Here is a 22727-nt window from a genome sequence, read left to right on the forward strand (position 1 = left end):
TCCACCAGGTGATTTAATTGATTTAACAGCAGATGGGATGAGCTCATAAATGAAGTTGACACCTATGTCATCTATGTTCCCTTTGCCAACATGCCCATTGAAGTCCGCTCCAATCACCACTCTTTTATGCTTGGGCACACTCTCCACCACCTCACCTAACTCACTCCAGAAATGGTCTTTCTCCTTTGTCTCACAACCTACCTGTGGGGCATATGCATTGATGATATTCATCATCACCAACTTCACACTCATCACCCTGTCAGACACTCGCTTAACCTCCAACACACTCTTAACATACTTTTCCTTTAAAATGACCCCACCAGATTACTCTTCCTACCCTCACTATGATACAACAACTTGAACCCACCACTGATGCTCCTGCACTGACTTCTCTTCCACTTGGTATCTTGCACGCACAATATGTCTACCTTTCTCCTCTCCATCATATCTGCCAGCTCTCTCCCTTTATCATAATGCAAAAGTCCTGACTCACTTCCATCTATCTATAGCTCACAAATCCCCAGCGGGCCTGGTTTGTGTCTGTATGAGAGATGTTTAGACCACCTGCTCTGATTTGGGTACAAGGAATATGCACAAGCTATGCAAACACAACCTGACTTGAAGCTACAAATGACAGAAGAGACAAATCCATTTTTTCAAAGCTGAAGAAGTATAAATAAATTCGCTATTCCATTGCTGATTTATGGCCCCAGTTTGCTTCACAATTCCAAAAATGAGGAAATTGGGGTCCAGTTTATTACAGCAGCAGTCAAAATTCATCTTTCATACTCTTGGATACCAATGATGTCATAGTGTTGAATACATCTTAATATGGACACAAGTGTTTATGAGTATGCACACAAATACTCCATAAAGCTGATGTGTTAATGGCTGCAGTGGTTATTACCACACTTTTCCTATAGCTATAGTGCTAACATCTAAAAGCTGTCTTCTGCTGAAAAGTGTAATATGCTTTTAATGGGATTTATGCTGCAGATGAGAATCAGAAGGTGGCTTCTTCTCAGAGAATGATCACTCACTGTCACTGCATGTTCTAACTGCATCTCCACTATCATTTACTTTTACCATATTGTGATGTCAGACACATGGATGATCGTATCTGTGCTTTTGCCTGGAGTGATGAGCGGAGTCCTGCACCTCACAGAGCCACAGTGTTCCTCACTGAGCTTCCGTGCTCCTCACTGAGCGGCTGTGCACTTCACGGAGGTGCTCTCCTGCGCACAGCCACTGCACACTGCTGTGCACCATCACTATCTGTTCTAGTCAATGAAATCACTCACAGCTCACTCCAAAACAGGAAAAAAAATCAGCAATGTATTCTAATTTCAGCCAGTTATTGTAGCCTGGCATTAAAATAACTGAGTAGCCAAATCCACATTCAACCACAAATGATTTATTATAAATGTGATGTGTCAGAACATTACGAATTTTTAAAACATGTTTAACTTTTCCAATTGCTCAGTCTTCTATATTGATACTTTTATGACACATTACACCCATCTTCAGGCCATCATTGGGTATCTAAATTCTTTTTTTCTCATTTGGGTGTGTAATATTATTAAATATTATTTCTCATAAAGTTGCTCTGACTCATTCATAGGCTGGGATCAGGGGCCAATGTTGAGCATTAGTGGGGTTGTTTTTATATAAATAATAGACTCAGTTTTGTATTAAGAGCTCATTTTCATTATTTACGTCTAAATATAAATTACTGCAACATTTAAAATAACCAAAATGTAGGTCATGTTTGAACATTTGTGGCCCTGACTGTATATGTACCAGTGCAGTACTTATAAAGTCATTTAAGTCCAATTATTTCAAATGTCATATGTCAAATGAATAGAGATGAACACTGATGGTATCAGAATGGACACTGAAAAGCAACAAGCTCATTAAGTAAATTAAAAAATAAAATCAAAAGCACAAGACATGCCGATTAACAAGCTCTAAAAACATTTGTGAAATGAACACATTTGAAGGTAAGAAACACCATCTGATGTTTTCACACCACCACGTCTGTTAGTCCACAAAAACATGTTTGAGTTCTTGTGTTATTACCACACACAGAATAATACCAGGTCCTTCACAAACTATTTAGCACCACCGTATTGTGAAGGTACAAATTCATAAATAATATAAATTACAAATATCAAATTTATAATATTCCAGTGTAATAATAATGTAGTGTTAGATTTCCAATCACAAAATCACATTTAAAATGTCAAAATGTTGTTATTCTGGTGACAGTCCAAGGATCTGATTTAACTGAATTAAATCAAACTTTCAAGATTTATATCTTATTAAATAAAATAAAAGGCCAGTTTCAGTTTGTACAGGGGTGAAAAGTTAAAGTTGCTCCAATTTTGGTGAAAAAAAAAAAGTGAGGCAATTATTGATAGAGCGATCAGGATTAATAAATATTATAGTTTTGACTGTTTGGTCTTCAGAGTAAAGGTCAAATGAGGTTGACGTCCGTTGGATTCTATGACATGTGGCCAGTGTTTCCCAGTAACGTGATAACTAAGTATGACACATGGTGCAAACTAGTCCCTTTTAAAACTCTTAACAACCAAAAATTCACATCACTTTTTTCTTTTCTTTTTCTCGCCAAAACTGGAACATCTTTAACTTTTGACCCCTGTACAAACTTAAATTGACCTTTGTCACCATTTTTGAAGTTTTTACCCCATAACTCCAGAATAATCAATCAATCAATCAATCAATCAATCAATTTTTTTATATAGCGCCAAATCACAACAAACAGTTGCCCCAAGGCGCTTTATATTGTAAGGCAAGGCCATACAATAATTATGTAAAACCCCAACGGTCAAAACGACCCCCTGTGAGCAAGCACTTGGCTACAGTGGGAAGGAAAAACTCCCTTTTAACAGGAAGAAACCTCCAGCAGAACCAGGCTCAGGGAGGGGCAGTCTTCTGCTGGGACTGGTTGGGGCTGAGGGAGAGAATCAGTCACAGATCATCCAAACTATAACTTTTTGGAATCTTTATGATCTGACTAATAATGTAGTATATCTTTCAATATGATTTGATCATTTTCCAATTTTGACCCCCGTGTAACCCTTCACTGACCCCTACCACTCTGAGATGGTCACCATACATTTTGTGTAGGTCATGGTATACTGAGACTGGATTCTGTGTGTAGATTGGTCCCCTAAATTGGTACAGAAAACCTGCTACCCTGTGGACTCCACGCTCCGTGTGGACTGTGACTGGCCACGCCCCTTTCTTTAAAGCCGTGATCTTGAGTTCTTTTGGATGGTTCTTCAGCAGCTGATTTTGAACTCAGCTCACAGACCTTTGGTTTGTGAGTCCGTGCTGTGGTCCGAGACTATCGTGTCCGCTGAAGTGAACTGGACTAATCAGTCTTGATGTGAAAACATCTTTGGTGTGCATGTTCTAATGGAGAATCAGAACCTGGCTTACCATTGTCATCGCACGAGTCCGACTGGAAGGAGCTCAGGGACTGGACCTCTGAGTTACTGCCTTTGTTGCTCCCTGAAAAACAAGTGACGTCTTCTGCCATGTCCACCATCTTACCTGTTGGGTCAGAGGTCAGAGGTCCAGTTCTCAAACAGCCAGAGAAAAGTGCCTTTGAGCAGAACATTTTAAGAATTGACTTCAGGTCACATCCATCTGCATCTCATCCAGAAAAGACTCATAAAGGAAAGGACAGACGTGTCTGATTGACCGCTTTATAATAAATACAAAAACAAAGGGTAAGACTACAAGAATGAAATCATGACGACATGTTGACCTGTTTTCTTTCCACAGTTTGGGCCACGAGTCGGGTCAGAAGTTCATTTGTGGTAAATCATGGAGAACATGTGATGGCCGTTTAATTCTGCTCCAGTGTTCTGCTCATCTGATAATGCTGATGCCCACTGGCAACAGACTGGTTTAGAGGTCGACACCAGTAATCCTTCCACCACGCATTGTTATGATCAGACAAATAATGTGATCTAGTTTTTAATATGATTGGAGCATTTTAAATTTTGACCCTGTGTAACCCTTCATTCTAATCCAATTACATTTTTTTCCACAAATCTGATTGGTTAATTGTGTGAGATTTCAGACCATATAATATCAGGGTAACGGTGGTAAAATATTTGACCGTTTCACATTTGGATGTATTACTCCACACCCTGACCAGTGTTCTGACGAGATCGCATTCCTGTCAAGAGGCCAGCCCTCCGTGCAACTGTGCATTCGCACGCATGCACAATATTGTTGGGATGCGGAACTGTCAATTTATGCGACGAGACACACAATTCGACAGAACACCTGCTGTGAGCGCTGCTACGCAGATGTCATAATGGCACTGTTAGCTGAGAGCGAGAGAAAGTCGCGTACTGCCGCTGAAATGGGTGAATTTAAGCTACCATACGAAAGTACTGAGGTGGATTCTGACACAGAATTACCGTTTCAAATATGATGGATTACTCCGCGCCCTGACTGCTGTTGGAGCAATGCTGCCTCATGGTAAGCCTTGCCGACCGAATGAACTTCCGCAAATCATCAGACACAACAGGGTTATTCCCTAATTGACCCCCACTTGACCAGAGCTGCCACTCTGGGATGGCCATCATACATTTTTGACCAAAATGCCAGATCAGAGGCTTTTCCGCCCTGGGTGGTTCTGACCCAACCTCTCAGGCTAATGGACTAAACAGGCGTGTTTGAAAGAAAGTCTTAATATGTCGGTGCTGCAGGATGAATTGAGAAAATCTTGTGTTCGTACAAATAATTTATAAATCCAGGTTCATGAACTTCTGTTTGAAAGTCAAAGAGACAAAGACAGAGGTTTTGCTGTGTTGAGGCGCACTCACCCTCCTCACTGTCCCACGGGCTCTTGCGCAGGGAGTCACAGTCGGAGCGGCAGGGTGACACCGGCGGCAGGTTGGGGGCCACGCTGCACACCACCACCCCCCTTCTGGTGGACCCGGCCAGGATCCTTGGAGACTCAGAGTGGAAGGTGCTCATCTCAGTGTGTTCCACGCCGCGCCCATCCACCATCTTCTCCAGTGTGGACCGTTGGTCGCCTTGGAAACAGGGCGTGTACGCCATGGGTCTCACCGGGACCTGCGGCGGTCCCAGCATCCCACCTCCTCCTATCACCGTGGGTCCGAGCCCCGGCTCTGAGTACAGGTTCAGCGGGTCACCCGGGGAGCAGTGAAGGGTTTTAAACTGAATCCCGTTGGCCTTGTTAAGGAGTGCCGCGGTGGCCGGGTCCTGGACCAGAGACAGGTTGTTCCGCGAGTAGTTCTTCTGGAAGACTTTCTTGCGGAAAGCAATGAAGAGGACGATGAGGGTGACGATGACAAAAAGGACCACGGCAATGCCGATCAGCTCCTCCTTGCCGACTACGGCGTGGCCCGCTTGCATGTCGGGAACAACGACGGGCCGCAGGCTGCAGCGCTGGCCCACGAAGCCCGCTGTGCAGTTACAGTAGAAGGAACCGTGAGTGTTGACGCAAACGCCGCCGTTCTCACACTCCCCCTCAGGATTGTTGCGGTCACATTCATTCACGTCCTCTTCACAGCTGCAGGATGGAGAGAAACCACGTCAGAAAACTCTGGACCCAACAGACAGGTTCAGCCCAGGTCACAAGAAAAAAAACAGAAACATTTAAAACCATCTGAGAACTTTAACAAACTCAAAACAAATCCAGTTTAATTCTGATTATCTACTACCAACAATTACATTTTATTTTATTGATTTATTCTTCTTTTTTTTTATTTAAAGTTTACTGCTGTTGATTCGGTGGTGTTGGGGAGGTGCTGGACTGAAGGTTAGAGAGGTGGGCTTTTAACCACAGGTCTGCAGTTCGATTCCCTGCAAGGATCTAAGGGTCTTCAGAACAATGTCACCGCAGTCTGTGTGTGTGTGTGAGAACAGGAACTAAAGTAGTTTGTGGGAAGCTGAAGAGTAGTTTGACTTACTGCTGCCCTCTTGTGGTCTGGAGCAGCATGTGCAGTCAATAAAATCTTAAACATTTATTGTCATTGTCTCATTGCAATGAGATTTGAGTGCAACTCCAAACAGTGCTTTTCTGAGGTACAAGTAATTATTAACCAAATGAACGGATAATAAGAATGAAGAAAATAAATAATTTAAATATATGTACAACTAAAAGTAAAATGTAGACAAAATATAAAAAGTAAAACAAGAATTATGTACAACTGTGGAATGATATTGCACAGGAAAATATTGCACATGGATACAGATATTGCACAAGAAACTGAAAAGTGCAGATTAATGTATTTAATAAGACATAAGCGCACGCAAGAGCTGGTGCTGCCGCTGCGTTCAAGAACCATCGGAAATTACACAACTTTTTTGTTGTTTCAAATTCAGCCATTGCTTGTGGCAAATTAATTAATTGTATCCACACAAAATATTAATTCTGGCCTATGTAAGGTACCTGAGACCATTGAAGCTGACCCCCCCGATAAAAAAATCCAAGCAAACAGGCTGAGATTGCCCTGTAATTTCCGACTGTAAGTGAATGCGGCAGCAGCGCAAACAAAACAGCTTCTGCACTATGTGACAACATTCAGCTGGTCAAATGAAGTCAAACTAAATGCTTACGTTACAAATCTAAGCAAACGATAAAAAAACGTCAAGAACGACAGCAAAACGAAATACGGACGGCTTGAGGTTTTCGTTGCCCTTTGTTCAAATTTTTCAACAGTTTAAAAATCCTGATGAAGTGCCAGCTGCAGGAACAAAGCTGAGCCAAGGTTAAACGATGCCAGCGAAAGTCAACGAAAGTCCATATTTCTTGTTTCGTTTGGGTTCATGGCCCTTTGTTAAGTGCCGTGTGACTGGGGCATAACTGTGTGTCTGTGAAAATCGGGCCACTTGATTGGATGTGTTCTTACACGTTACTTTTGCTACACTTCTGCTGTGGAACATCCACAAATGTGTGCAGCGATTTGTTCCTGTGTGGAGACTAACCACCAGGGGGCACAAGCACCAATGATATCAGTCACCGCTACTGTTTTAAGCCTGGCTGGGCCTTCGAAGAACATCTGTGAGGGTGTGTTTTCTTTCTTTTTTACTGTTTTTCAGAGTCCAGGAACATGAATGGGTCTTCTTGTGTCCCTTAATTTTAAATAAACACAAGAATAAAAATGGTAATAATAAGAAAATGTTGACAGTCCTTTGCAGTTGACTGTCAACATTTTCTACATCTGGTTCCCCTGAAGTTTGTGAGCTTAAAAAAAATATTTACCTGGTAACAGCAGCGTCCACCAATCAGAGAACTCACTGTTACAATGTGGGATTGTGCCGTTCTTTTCAGTAACATTGCGAATAAAACATTTTTGTTCAAATAAGGTTCAGAGTCCATTTAGGACGGGTCCAGAATCCCTATGGAGAATGTGAACGGGATGAACCGGACTGTCGAGCTCTGCCATGCACCTCATCTGGATCTCCCTCAGTGTTTGCTCCTTTGAGCACCAACGTGCACCAAAGACAAGTCCAGATCTTGCAACCATACAGGTAGACCAGAAGAATCAGCAGTCTGAAGACTTGCGCAGGGAGTCACAGTTGGAGCGGCAGGGCGACACTGACACCTGTGTCCTTCGATAAAAACATTGTCCAGCCTCGTTGTGACTCCAGAAGGTGTTCCCAGGTGTCTCCTGACCTCACAGACTGAGTTCTCAAAGAACCTCTCACCACACAAACTGCTGGTGGCTGCTTCCAGGAAGTCACTCAAAGCCTGGAGCTGCACTTTGATCCAGCACAGTCCCAAACCTAGACACTGCGACTTGTCATTCAAAGAAAGCTCAGCCAGTGGACGACCCAACCCTCCCCAACATGCAGTCCATCCAAGCGCTGAAGGAATCACAAGCTTCATGTTGGGGTGGAGGTGAAACAGAACAAATCCAGGCTCGGCTTTCCCATGTGCCTTCTGGTAAACTACAGCTGAAATTCTGCATGTTGTTTTTCAGAAAATCCTCCTCTGTAGCTCTTCACCATGAAGCTGTGGAACTGCTGATGCAGCAGACAAAAGTTGAACTTTGGACAGTTCCTTCAGCCACAGACCACCTACAGAGCTGTCTGGGGGTCTTGGTGGCTTCCCTCACCAGCCTCAGGCTTTGAGAACTGCCTACCTGACCCAGACTTACTCTTTGTGTTTCATCACAACTGATGTAAATCAGTAAACTAATGAGACATATTTATGTATTCATCCCCTGACTTGTCTCAAGAAAACTGGTTGTAAAAGTGATGAGTGAATTAATTGTTGTGGAACGTGTTGCAGGTGTTAAATGCAGGAATGAAATGAAGCTGAGCAAACAAAAGATGAAATATCTCATGTTGGTCTGTTGTGCGTCTCTCTCTGTGGTTGTGTGGACTCTGGGACTCACATCAGGCCCTTGAAGCCTCTCCTGCAGCTGCACAGAAAGGCGTTACCGATGGGCTTACACACGCCTCCGTTCTGACAGGGGTTGGGAACACACGCTGTGATCTCCATTTCACAGCGCCCTCCGGTGTACTGGGGGTGACAGCTGCACAAAAACCCTAAGACACGGAGAGAAAGGGTCAGGAGGTGACGTTTAGGTCAAACAAGGAGACAAAAGTGAGAAGTCAATGGTGTTCCCTGTACAATGGTGTTCCGACACTCAGTCACTGCAGAAAGGGTCATTTTTTGGGTGGAAGAAATGTAATATTTCTGCCACCACTGTATTTAATTTGTAATATACAATAACATGCTTTTGGAGGGTGGTATGCATTTTCTGAGTCCCTGCATCCAAGCCCAGTCGCCCAAAATGACAGATATTCGCAACGAGGGCGAATATCTGTCATTTTGTCCTAATACCCACAGTAGTGGGCGGGTATTAGGATACCCGCCCACTACTGCAGGCGGGTATAGCCAGGTAGAGTCGACGTAAATCTATGCTACAGGCCCAGCAACGCCTCGGTAAAGTGATAATAATGTTTATTGTGCATTTTCATGAAGAGAATCAATTATTCAAAACAGGCCTGGAAAAACCAACTGCTTCCTGTCAGTGTTGCCAGATCTCATGGGATAATAAGTACTGTATTTTCCGGAGTATTAATTGGCTGTTTTTTATTAGTTTGGGAGGTCGTGTTACTCTTGTGTGACTTACATATCAAAAAATCAAAATCAGACTTTCATTAATAACACTAATTATAATAACAATAATACCACCACTACTGCTACTGCTACTGCTACTACTACTACTACTACTACTACTAATAATAATAATCCATCCATCCACCCATCCATCCATTTTCTTCCGCTTTATCCGGAGTCGGGTCGCGTGGGCAGCAGCTCAAGCAAAGCCGCCCAGACCTCCCGATCCACACACACCTTCCCCAGCTCCTCCGGGGGAACCCCAAGGCGTTCCCAAGCCAGCCGAGAGATGTAGTCCCTCCAGCGTGTCCTGGGTCTTCCCCAGAGCCTCCTCCCAGTGGGACGTGCCCGGAACACCTCTCCAGTGAGGCGTCCAGGGGGCATCCGGAAAAGATGCCCGAGCCACCTCAACTGACTCCTTTCGACATGGAGGAGCAGCGGCTCGACTCCGAGCTCCTCCCGAGTGAATAATAATAATAATATTAATTATTATTATTATTCTGGGTTTTCCCAGGAATCAAAACACTAAACAAAATAAATTCCACTAATAAAAGAATAAATGCCAAACACACAAAAAGCCCAAACAGACTCAGATTTATATGTTTCTAGCAGTATCAGCCAATAATCCGTGTCCATCCGTCCTTTGGTCTAAACTGTATCAACACCCAGTGTGCTGTCCATCATGTCAATTTTTGTTGTTTCCAAAGTGGAAGGTTCAAGACCACCCATGATCACTCTGCATGTAATGTGGAGGTGAATCAGGAAGGGCATGCAGTGTAAAACTTGTGCCAAATGAACATGCAGATCGGCAACGGCAACCCAAAGTGAAAAACAGAGAAGCAAAAAAAAGAAAAAAAAAAAAAACCAACATACTTAAGTATCAGCACAGGCTGTGGTGTGCACATGTGGTACACAGAGTTCCTGTCTGTTGTTAACCCCCCCCCAGGGAAACACTGTGTTACAAAGTGAGTTCTACATACAAAAAAATGAATATTAAAATGTCGCTGGTCTGAGTCATACTCTGGAAAATACGGGAGCTTTCTCGACAAAAAACAAGTATTACGTGAAACAAACAACAAAAATCATAGGAGCAAATACAATCAAACAACACTGAGTGGAAGGATGGACATGTGATACCGCAAACTAAAAAGTTAGCTTCGCTAATTAGCAGATTTGCAGAACTGTGTCCCCCACTGATCCGGTTTCTATGGTCCAAAGTCCTTCATCCTGTCTCTAAGGTGGAGTCCAGAGCCAGTCATCCTAAAGTAGTGCTGTAACCACTGTGTCAAGTCATTACACAGAATTTTTCACTTCAAATCAAATCAAATCAATTTTATTTATATAGCGCCAAATCACAACAAACAGTTGCCCCAAGGCGCTTTATATTGTAAGGCAAAAGCCATACAATAATTACAGAAAAACCCCAACGGTCAAAACGACCCCCTGTGAGCAAGCACTTGGCGACAGTGGTAAGGAAAAACTCCCTTTTAACAGGAAGAAACCTCCAGCAGAACCAGGCTCAGGGAGGGGCAGTCTTCTGCTGGGACTGGTTGGGGCTGAGGGAGAGAACCAGGAAAAAGACATGCTGTGGAGGGGAGCAGAGATCGATCACTAATGATTAAATGCAGAGTGGTGCATACAGAGCAAAAAGAGAAAGAAACACTCAGTGCATCATCAATCAATCAATCAATCAACCTTTTTTTATATAGCGCCAAATCACAACAAACAGTTGCCCCAAGGCGCTTTATATTGTAAGGCAAGGCCACACAATAATTATGAAAAACCCCAACGGTCAAAACGACCCCCTGTGAGCAAGCACCTGGCTACAGTGGGAAGGAAAAACTCCCTTTTAACAGGAAGAAACCTCCAGCAGAACCAGGCTCAGGGAGGGGCAGTCTTCTGCTGAGACTGGCTGGGGCCGAGGGAAAGAACCAGGAAAAAGACATGCTGTGGAAGGGGGCAGAGATCGATGACTAATGATTAAATGCGGAGTGATGCATACAGAGCAAAAAGAGAAAGAAACAGTGCATCATGGGAACCCCCCACAGTCTACGTCTAAAGCAGCATAACCAAGGGATAGTCCAGGGTCACCTGATCCAGCCCTAACTATAAGCCTTAGCGAAAAGGAAAGTTTTAAGCCTAATCTTAAAAGTAGAGAGGGTATCTGTCTCCCTGATCTGAATTGGGAGCTGGTTCCACAGGAGAGGAGCCTGAAAGCTGAAGGCTCTGCCTCCCATTCTACTCTTACAAACCCTAGGAACTACAAGTAAGCCTGCAGTCTGAGAGCGAAGCGCTCTAATGGGGTAATATGGTACTACGAGGTCCCTAAGATAAGATGGGACCTGATTATTTAAAACCTTATAAGTAAGAAGAAGAATTTTAAATTCTATTCTAGAATTAACAGGAAGCCAATGAAGAGAGGCCAACACGGGTGAGATATGCTCTCTCCTGCTAGTCCCCGTCAGTACTCTAGCTGCAGCATTTTGAATCAACTGAAGGCTTTTTAGGGAACTTTTAGGACAACCTGATAATAATGAATTACAATAGTCCAGCCTAGAGGAAATAAATGCATGAATTAGTTTTTCAGCATCACTCTGAGACAAGACCTTTCTGATTTTAGAGATATTGCGTAAATGCAAAAAGGCAGTCCTACATATTTGTTTAATATGCGCTTTGAATGACATATCCTGATCAAAAATGACTCCAAGATTTCTCACAGTATTACTAGAGGTCAGGGAAATGCCATCCAGAGTAAAGATCTGGTTAGAGACCATGCTTCTAAGATTTGTGGGGCCAAGTACAATAACTTCAGTTTTATCTGAGTTTAAAAGCAGGAAATTACAGGTCATCCATGTCTTTATGTCTGTAAGACAATCCTGCAGTTTAGCTAATTGGTGTGTGTCCTCTGGTTTCATGGAGAGATAAAGCTGGGTATCATCTGCGTAACAATGAAAATTTAAGCAATACCGTCTAATAATACTGCCTAAGGGAAGCATGTATAAAGTGAATAAAATTGGTCCTAGCACAGAACCTTGTGGAACTCCATAATTAACTTTAGTCCGTGAAGAAGATTCCCCATTTACATGAACAAACTGTAATCTATTAGACAAATATGATTCAAACCACTGCAGCGCAGTGCCCTTAATACCTATGACATGCTCTAATCTCTGTAATAGAATTTTATGGTCAACAGTATCAAAAGCAGCACTGAGGTCCAACAGAACAAGCACAGAGATAAGTCCACTGTCCGAAGCCATAAGAAGATCATTTGTAACCTTCACTAATGCTGTTTCTGTACTATGATGAATTCTAAAACCTGACTGAACCTCTTCAAATAGACCATTCCTCTGCAGGTGATCAGTTAGCTGTTTTACAACTACCCTCTCAAGAATCTTTGAGAGAAAAGGAAGGTTGGAGATTGGCCTATAATTAGCTAAGATAGCTGGGTCAAGTGATGGCTTTTTAAGTAATGGTTTAATTACTGCCACCTTAAAAGCCTGTGGTACATAGCCAACTAACAAAGATAAGTTGATCATATTTAAGATTGAAGCATTAAATAATGGTAGGACTTCCTTGAGCAGCCTGGCAGGAATGGGGTCTAATAAACATGTTGATGGTTTGGATGAAGTAACTAATGAAAATAACTCAGACAGAACAATCGGAGAGAAAGAGTCTAACCAAATACCGCATCACTGAAAGCAGCCAAAGATAACGATACATCTTTGGGATGATTATGAGTAATTTTTTCTCTAATAGTCAAAATTTTGTTAGCAAAGAAAGTCATGAAGTCATTACTAGTTAAAGTTAATGGAATACTCAGCTCAATAGAGCTCTGACTCTTTGTCAGCCTGGCTACAGTGCTGAAGAGAAACCTGGGGTTGTTCTTATTTTCTTCAATTAGTGATGAGTAGAAAGATGTCCTAGCTTTACGGAGGGCTTTTTTATAGAGCAACAAACTCTTTTTCCAGGCTAAGTGAAGATCTTCTAAATTAGTGAGACGCCATTTCCTCTCCAACTTACGGGTTATCTGCTTTAAGCTACGAGTTTGTGAGTTATACCACGGAGTCAGACACTTCTGATTTAAAGCTCTCTTTTTCAGAGGAGCTACAGTATCCAAAGTTGTCTTCAATGAGGATGTAAAACTATTGACGAGATACTCTAACTCCCTTACAGAGTTTAGGTAGTTACTCTGCTCTGTGTTGGTATATGACATTAGAGAACATAAAGAAGGAATCATATCCTTAAACCTAGTTACAGCGCTTTCTGAAAGACTTCTAGTGTAATGAAACTTATTCCCCACTGCAGGGTAGTCCATCAGGGTAAATGTAAATGTTATTAAAAAATGATCAGACAGAAGGGAGTTTTCAGGGAATACTGTTAAGTCTTCTATTTCCATACCATAAGTCACAACAAGATCTAAGATATGATTAAAGTGGTGGGTGGACTCATTTACATTTTGAGCAAAGCCAATAGAGTCTAATAATAGATTAAATGCAGTGTTGAGGCTGTCATTCTCAGCATCTGTGTGGATGTTAAAATCGCCCACTATAAGTATCTTATCTGAGCTAAGCACTAAGTCAGACAGAAGGTCTGAAAATTCACAGAGAAACTCACAGTAACGACCAGGTGGACGATAGATAATAACAAATAAATTAATTAATAAGCTGGAATGGAAGATTGCTGCTAATCCTCCGCCCCGGCCCGTGCTACGAGCATTCTGACAGTTAGTGTGACTCGGGGGTGTTGACTCATTTAAACTAACATATTCATCCTGCTGTAACCAGGTTTCTGTAAGGAAGAATAAATCTATACGTTGATCAATTATTATATCATTTACCAACAGGGACTTAGAAGAGAGAGACCTAATGTTTAATAGACCACATTTAACTGTTTTAGTCTGTGGTGCAGTTGAAGGTGCTATATTATTTTTTCTTTTTGAATTTTTTTGCTTAAATAGATTTTTGCTGGTTATTGGTGGTCTGGGAGCAGGCACCGTCTCTACGGGGATGGGGTAATGAGGGGATGGCAGGGGGAGAGAAGCTGCAGAGAGGTGTATAAGACCACAGCTCTGCCTCCTGGTCCCAACGCTAGACAGTCACAGTTTAGAGGATCCAAGAAAATTGGCCAGATTTCTAGAAATGAGAGCTGCTCCCTCTAAAGTGGGATGGATGCCGTCTCTCCTAACAAGACCAGGTTTTCCCCAGAAGCTTTGCCAATTATCTATGAAGCCCACCTCATTTTTTGGACACCACTCAGACAGCCAGCAATTCAAGGAGAACATGCGGCTAAACATGTCACTCCCGGTCCGATTGGGGAGGGGCCCAGAGAACACAACAGAGTCCGACATTGTTTTTGCAAAGTTACACACCGATTTAATGTTAATTTTAGTGACCTCCGATTGGCGTAACCGAGTGTCATTACTGCCGACGTGAATTACAATCTTACCAAATTTACGCTTAGCCTTAGCCAGCAGTTTCAAATTTCCTTCAATGTCGCCTGCTCTGGCCCCCGGAAGACAATTGACAATGGTTGCTGGTGTCGCTAACTTCACATTTCTCAAAACAGAGTCGCCAATAACCAGAGTTTGATCCTCGGCGAGTGTATCGTCGAGTGGGGAAAAACGGTTAGAGATGTGAACGGGTTGACGGTGTACACGGGGCTTCTGTTTAGGGCTACGCTTCCTCCTCACAGTCACCCAGTCAGACTGCTTTCCCGACTGCACGGGATCTGCCAGGGGGGAACTAACGGCGGCTAAGCTACCTTGGTCCGCACCGACTACAGGGGCCTGGCTAACTGTAGAATTTTCCACGGTGCGGAGCCGAGTCTCCAATTCGCCCAGCCTGGCCTCCAAAGCTACGAATAAGCTGCACTTATTACAAGTACCATTACTGCTAAAGGAGGCCGAGGAATAACTAAACATTTCACAACCAGAGCAGAAAAGTGCGGGAGAGACAGGAGAAGCCGCCATGCTAAATCGGCTAAGAGCTAGTAGCTACGCAACCTAGCGGATTCCTAAAAACACGCAAAGTGAATAATGTATAAATAATTTAGAGGTGATTCAGCAGAAGGAGTGCTTTAGTTAAGGCACCAGACAGGCCATGAAGCAGCACAAGTAACGCACGGCAACAGCGAACGCACGACAACGGTGCAAAAATAAAATAAAAATCCACTAGACAGGCTGTGGAGCAGCACAGGTAACACACGACAACAGTGCTAAAAAAATAAAATAAAAATCCACTGGACAGGCTGTGGAGCAGCACAGGTAACACACGACATCATGGGAACCCCCCAGCAGTCTAAGTCTATAGCAGCATAACTAAGGGATGGTTCAGGGTCACCTGATCCAGCCCTAACTATAAGCTTTAGCAAAAAGGAAAGTTTTAAGCCTAATCTTAAAAGTAGAGAGGGTGTCTGTCTCCCTGATCTGAATTGGGAGCTGGTTCCACAGGAGAGGAGCCTGAAAGCTGAAGGCTCTGCCTCCCATTCTACTCTTACAAACCCTAGGAACTACAAGTAAGCCTGCAGTCTGAGAGCGAAGCGCTCTAATGGGGTAATATGGTACTACGAGGTCCCTAAGATAAGATGGGACCTGATTATTTAAAACCTTATAAGTAAGAAGAAGAATTTTAAATTCTATTCTAGAATTAACAGGAAGCCAATGAAGAGAGGCCAACACGGGTGAGATATGCTCTCTCCTGCTAGTCCCCGTCAGTACTCTAGCTGCAGCATTTTGAATCAACTGAAGGCTTTTTAGGGAACTTTTAGGACAACCTGATAATAATGAATTACAATAGTCCAGCCTAGAGGAAATAAATGCATGAATTAGTTTTTCAGCATCACTCTGAGACAAGACCTTTCTAATTTAGAGATATTGCGCAAATGCAAAAAAGCAGTCCTACATATTTGCTTAATATGCGCATTGAAGGACATATCCTGATCAAAAATGATTTCTCACAGTATTACTAGAGGTCAGGGTAATGCCATCCAGAGTAAGGATCTGGTTAGACACCATGTTTCTAAGATTTGTGGGGCCAAGTACAATAACTTCAGTTTTATCTGAATTTAAAAGCAGGAAATTAGAGGTCATCCATGTCTTTATGTCTGTAAGACAATCCTGCAGTTTAACTAATTGGTGTGTGTCCTCTGGCTTCATGGATAGACAAAGCTGGGTATCATCTGTGTAACAATGAAAATTTGTATGAACACTTGAATACTGTATGTGGCTCATGTCCTACATGTCAGTGCATCTCAGAATGGGGTCTTTAGAGAACATCGTCACACCAGGCAGGCCTTGATTATTCAGGTTAATGTGAAGGAAGATTAAAAAAGCATCCTGAAAGTCTCTTCCTGGAGGTTTTCTGGGCATTTACAACTGAGAGGAAATGCTGGAACGTTTACCAATCCCATCTAGTCTGGGAATTCCCAAGAAGGAAGTAGAGAATGTGATTCAGGAGGTACCACAATTTGGCACCATGCCCAAGCTGGCTCAGATAAGAAGTGCATGGATGGATGAATGGCCAGCTTGACATTTAATGGATGTCTTTACGAAACGAATGGACACACAAAGTCAAGTTCAAGTTGTGACAGTGATGGTCTTTGATACAGCTCCTGTTACTCACCACCAGATGGCAGGCTGGTGCAGGTGGCTCCATTGTGACAGGGCTGTTGGAGGCAAGCGTCAGGATGGAGAATGCATCCCAGCTTCAGCTCTGTCAGTCCCACCACCTCAGCATAGCGAGAGCGCTTGTTCTGTAGTGGCAGCTCGTTGTTGTTCAGCATAACAGAGTCCAGGCAGCCCTGGAAGCCATCAATGACTCGCGGGTCCTTCTGCGGGTCCATGAGGCTGCGTGAGCTGGGATGTTGAACCTGGATGTCCAAACAAGTGTTGGTCAAGAATACAAAAATGTGATCAACATGCCATATAATTATGGTCACACCTTGCCATGTATATGAAATACAGAAACACAGAAATACAGCCTTGTCATTTGATTGATGGATTATATTAAATAGCATTGATTATTTTCCCAGTTGTCTAAAAAAAATGCACTGTGATATAATTTATGTAATTATTTCATACAATCTGGTTGCATTTACAGTTCATTATGGTTTCATGCGTTTCCCTCCATTGAATGACTACACTACTTTTCTTTCTTTTTTGTTCCTTTTGCAACCAAAGGCTGTTTGTGGACTTTGCTTTGACTCTGATCTACAACCCCAATTCCAATGAAGTTGGGACATTGTGTAAAATGGAAATAAAAAACAGAATAAAATGATTTGCAAATCCTATTCAAACAATTGAATAAACCACAAAGACAAGATATTTAATGTTCAAACTAATAGACTTTATTGTTTTTGTGTAAGTATTTCTTCATTTTGAAATGGATGCCTGCAACACGTATCAAAAAAGCTGGGACAGTTTACCACAGTCTAGTACCCGCACTCTTTAACTCGGAAGCCACGCTGTTGTAACACATGCAGAATGTGACTTGGCATTGTCTTGCTGAAAAAAACACGTTGCTTGGATGGCAGCATGTGTTGCTCCAAAACCTGGATGCACCTTTCAGCATTGATGGTGCCATCACAGATGTGTAAGTTGCCCATGCCGTGAGCACTAACACACCCCCATACCATCACACATGCTGGCTTTTGAACTTTGCGCTGGTAACAATCTGGTTGGTCTTTTTCCTCTTTTGTCCAGAGGACACGGCGTCCATGATTTCCAAGAACAATTTGAAACATGGACTCATCAGACCACAGCACACTTTTCCACTTTGCGTCTGTCCATTTCAAATGAGCTCGGGCCCAGAGAAGGCGGCGGCGTTTCTGGATGATGTTGATGTATGGATTTCACTTTGCATTGTAAGTGTGAGTTTTAACTTGCACTTGTAGATGTAGAGATGAACTATGGTAACTGACAATGGTTTTCTGAAGTGTTTCTGATCCCACGCGGTAAGATCCTTTACACAATGATGTCGGTTCTTAATGTAGCGCCGCCTGAGGGATTGAAGGTCAGCAGCATTCAATGTTGATTTTTGGCCTTGCCGCTTAAGTCTAGATTCGGGATTCTGGAGATTGAATTTCTGATTATGTTATGGATTATAAAACCCCTGGCAAAAATTATGGAATCACCGGCCTCGGAGGATGTTCATTCAGTTGTTTAATTTTGTAGAAAAAAAGCAGATCACAGACATGACAAAACTAAAGTCATTTCAAATGGCAACTTTCTGGCTTTAAGAAACACTATAAGAAATCAAGAAAAAAAATTGTGGCAGTCAGTAACGGTTACTTTTTTAGACCAAGCAGAGGGAAAAAAAAAATATGGAATCACTCAATTCTGAGGAAAAAATTATGGAATCATGAAAAACAAAAGAACGCTCCAACACATCACTAGTATTTTGTTGCACCACCTCTGGCTTTTATAACAGCTTGCAGCCTCTGAGGCATGGACTTAATGAGTGACAAACAGTACTCTTCATCAATCTGGCTCCAACTTTCTCTGATTGCTGTTGCCAGATCAGCTTTGCAGGTTGGAGCCTTGTCATAGAACATTTTCTTCAACTTCCACCAAAGATTTTCAATTGGATTAAGATCCGGACTATTTGCAGGCCATGACATTGACCCTATGTGTCTTTTTGCAAGGAATGTTTTCACAGTTTTTGCTCTATGGCAAGATGCATTATCATCCTGACAAATGATTTCATCATCCCCAAACATCCTTTCAATTGATGGGATAAGAAAAGTGTCCAAAATATCAACGTAAACTTGTGCATTTATTGATGATGTAATGACAGCCATCTCCCCAGTGCCTTTACCTGACATGCAGCCCCATATCATCAATGACTGTGGAAATTTACATGTTCTCTTCAGGCAGTCATCTTTATAAATCTCATTGGAACAGCACCAAACAAAAGTTCCTGTTATGTGTCGACGCGGATTGAGGAGCGAACCTGCGTCAGACAGAACCCAGCGCTAAAAATAACCAGAAAGCGGTTCCAACAACAAAAACAATTTATTTTTCACCTGTGCCTAAATAAAATGTACAAAACCAAAACCAACGTCCTTCTGGAGGAGTGACTGCTGGCACGCTCTCCAGCGCCCGCAAGGAGAGAAGTCCGGCGCTCCTGGACCCACTACCACCAGACAAACACCCCCCAGGTGGACACGACAAACTGACTCTCTGCGAAGCAAAGAAGATGTGAGGTAAGTCAGCAATTACAACAATATCTTTCAAAAGACACACGCTATCAGCAACACATTCAGGTCTGTACTTTTTATCTTTATGCAAATGAGCAGCTTCTCACAACAAGTGGAGGATCACTTATCCTGCACGCCACAGCAGTGAGAAGCAAGCTGCACAATTCTCATCACAATTCAAGTATACTATGTAACAAAACACCAAGTTACTATCAACAATTAGTCAAATACTTAATTACCTTTAATGTGTGCTGACAGCATGTGTCCTCACCCTTCCTTGCTTCACGGGCTCGATGTGTCAAACCCAGGTGCGGTCCTCAGCGTCTCACAAACGAACATCACAAGGTCGAGTTCCCGGCAGTTCTGCTTGAATCACACATGCCTTAAAAGCAGAACGCCATCCAATTATCTGCTTCAGCTGAAAGTCTTTAAGGTTGCATGTGAGCACCAGTCACAGGTGCTTCACATGATGTTGATGAGGGTGAGGATTCTTCAGCCAGCACCTTCTCCACAGACAAATCAGTTTCCATGCCACCTGAGGAGCAAAGAAAAGAAAAGAACACCAAAACATCCAGCCACACCCCCAACACACAACAGTTCCAGCATCATCACCTTGCCCAATGCAGATTTGAGATTCATCACTGAATATGACTTTCATCCACAGTCCATGATTGCTTTTCCTTAGCTCATTGTAACCTTGTTTTTTTCTGTTTAGGTGTTAATGATGGCTTTCGTTTAGCTTTTCTGTATGTAAATCCCATTTCCTTTAGGTGGTTTCTTACAGTTCGGTCACAGACGTTGACTCCAGTTTCCTCCCATTCATTCCTCATTTGTTTTGTTGTGCATTTTCGATTTTTGAGACATATTTAAGTTGTCTGTCTTGACGCTTTGATGTCTTCCTTGGTCTACCAGTATGTTTGCCTTTAACAACCTTCCCATGTTGTTTATATTTGGTCCATAGTTTAGACACAGCTGACTGTGAACAACCAACATCTTTTGCAACATTGCGTGATGATTTATCCTCTTTTTGTTATGTGGGCCGCCCGAAGAGGAGGTACTGCTGGCTCACCACCAGAGGGCGCCCTGCCTGTTGTCGGGTTTCAGGCACCAGAGGGCGCAGTCGCCTCACAGGAGCTCCAGGTGCGCCGACACTGACAGCTGTCAGTCATCATCATCATCATCATGACCACCAAGAAAGCCTGGGAGAATCATCAGAAACCTGCCGAGTTATCAGCTTACCACACAGGTAACCTACTCAGCCGTTTTGTGCCGTTCGCACAATTCTTGCTACTGATTTTTGCAGTCGTAACCTTTGTATACTCGCAGCTTGGAGCTGGGTTTGTGGAAGTTGGAGGGAGTTGGTGTTTCCACTCCTCACTTCACTTATCTTTAAGTATACTGTTGGTAGTGCACGTTCTCAGTGTTCCTGTTTTCTGGGAGTGGTGGATTTTTTCCCTCAGGAAGGAACTGTAATTTTGCTGACTGTTGCTGGGTGTACATACATCCACAGTAACCTGTTTGTTTTTCCTGCCAGCAGTACCAGATCTGACAGCTGGGAGCAGTGGCCACCTGGGGACTCGGGATTTGGCAGCTCCGGTGTGTGCAGGTCTCCGTTGGCGGTGGAACCTTGTGGGTCCCAGCTCTTCTCTGGATAAGGCGTCTCCTATCCTCGGGCCTGCCCACACGTCACCTACTTGTGGAACTTTTGATTGACTTACTAAAGCAGTATTTGACCTGTAGTGCACATTTTGCAATATTAAATTGTATTCATTGGCATCTCTATTGTCCGTTCATTTACGCCCCCTGTGTGGGTCCGTGTCTTACACTTTCCCAACAGGATAACTCGGCCACACGTCATGGATTCTGAGGGGCATATACCATCCGTTGAACAATCAATGGAGATGCAAGGTGCACAGGCTCCAGCAGGAGGCAGGTTGGGTGAGCTGCAGCAAATATTAACCACCCTCACTGCTCGGCTGGATTTGGTGACCGAGCAGAACATACTGTTCGATCGTAGGATGGAGGCTCTCACCGCTCAGGTGGAAGCGCGCGCACAGGACACGGCTGCTGCTCCTCCTCCTGCGGACCTGTTGCTGAACAGAAACCCTCCAGTGGTCGTTCAACGACCCCCCCCCCCCATATCCCTTGAAGCATTCATTAGCAAGCCGTTGGAAGCTGCAACAGTTCCTCGGCTTTGCGAATTTCTATAGGAGGTTCATCAAGGGTTACCGTCAGGTCGTTGGTCCCCTGACCTCCCCAAAAGTCCCCTTCACCTGGTCGGATCGGTGTGAAGCCGCGTTTAGGGAGTTGCAACGCCGGTTCTCGACTGCACCAGTTCTGGTGCAGCCCGATCCTAGCCGCCAGTTTGTTGTTGAAGTGGACGCCTCTGACTCAGGGATAGGAGCTGTGCTGTCCCAAAGCGGGGAGTCTGACAGGGTCCTCCACCCTTGTGCCTATTTTTCCCGCAGGTTAACCCCAGCAGAACGAAACTATGACGTCGGCAATCGGGAGCTCCTGGCGGCGAAAGAGGCCCTGGAGGAGTGGAGACACTTGTTGGAGGGAGCTGTGGTACCATTCATGGTTTTCACTGACCATCGGAACCTGGAATACATCCAGACCGCTAAGCGTCTGAATCCCAGGCAAGCCCGTTGGTCACTGTTCTTTGGTCGTTTTGACTTCCGGATTACCTGCCAGCAGTACCAGATCTGACAGCTGGGAGCAGTGGCCACCTGGGGACTCGGGATTTGGCGGCTCCGGTGTGTGCATGTCTCTGTTGGCGGTGGAACCTTGTGGGTCCCGGCTCTTCTCTGGATAAGGCGTCTCCTATCCCCGGGCCTGCCCACACGTCACCTACTTGTGGAACTTTTGATTGACAGACTAAAGCAGTATTTGACCTGTAGTGCACATTTTGCAATATTAAATTGTATTCATTGGCATCTCTATTGTCCGTTCATTTATGCCCCCTGTGTGGGTCCGTGTCTTACACTTTCCCAACACTTTTAAGAGTTCGATAATCCTCTCCTTTGTTTCAATTGACATCTCTCGTGTTGGAGCCATGATTCATGTCAGTCCACTTGGTGCAACAGCTCTCCAAGGTGTGATCACTCCTTTTTAGATGCAGACTAATGAGCAGATCTGATTTGATGCAGGTGTTAGTTTTGGGGATGAAAATTTACAGGGTGATTCTATAATTTATTCCTCAGAATTGAGTGAGTCCATATTTTTTTCCCCTGCTTGGTCTAAAAAAGTAACCCTTACTGACTGCCACAATCTTTTTTTCTTGATTTCTTATAGTGTTTCTTAAAGCCAGAACGTTGCCATTTGAAATGACTTTAGTTTTGTGTCATGTCTGTGATCTGCTTTTTTTCTACAAAATTAAACAACTGAA

General features: G+C 43.5%; 1 protein-coding gene across 1 annotated transcript in view; it reads right to left on the minus strand.

The window, feature by feature from the left end:
* Window positions 1–22727, minus strand: part of fat3a (FAT atypical cadherin 3a) — a 451004-nt gene that overhangs the window by 37479 nt on the left and 390798 nt on the right. Inside the window, exons 33-36 of the mRNA XM_034168868.1 lie at window positions 16765–17011; window positions 8415–8568; window positions 4869–5581; window positions 3466–3579 (exon numbers count right to left, since the gene is read on the minus strand). Of these exons, the coding sequence (XP_034024759.1) occupies window positions 3466–3579; window positions 4869–5581; window positions 8415–8568; window positions 16765–17011 (1228 nt within the window). The remainder of the gene's footprint in view (window positions 1–3465; window positions 3580–4868; window positions 5582–8414; window positions 8569–16764; window positions 17012–22727) is intronic.

Source organism: Thalassophryne amazonica, chromosome 4 (genome assembly GCF_902500255.1).
Source record: "Thalassophryne amazonica chromosome 4, fThaAma1.1, whole genome shotgun sequence".
NCBI classification, from domain to species: Eukaryota; Metazoa; Chordata; class Actinopteri; order Batrachoidiformes; family Batrachoididae; genus Thalassophryne; species Thalassophryne amazonica.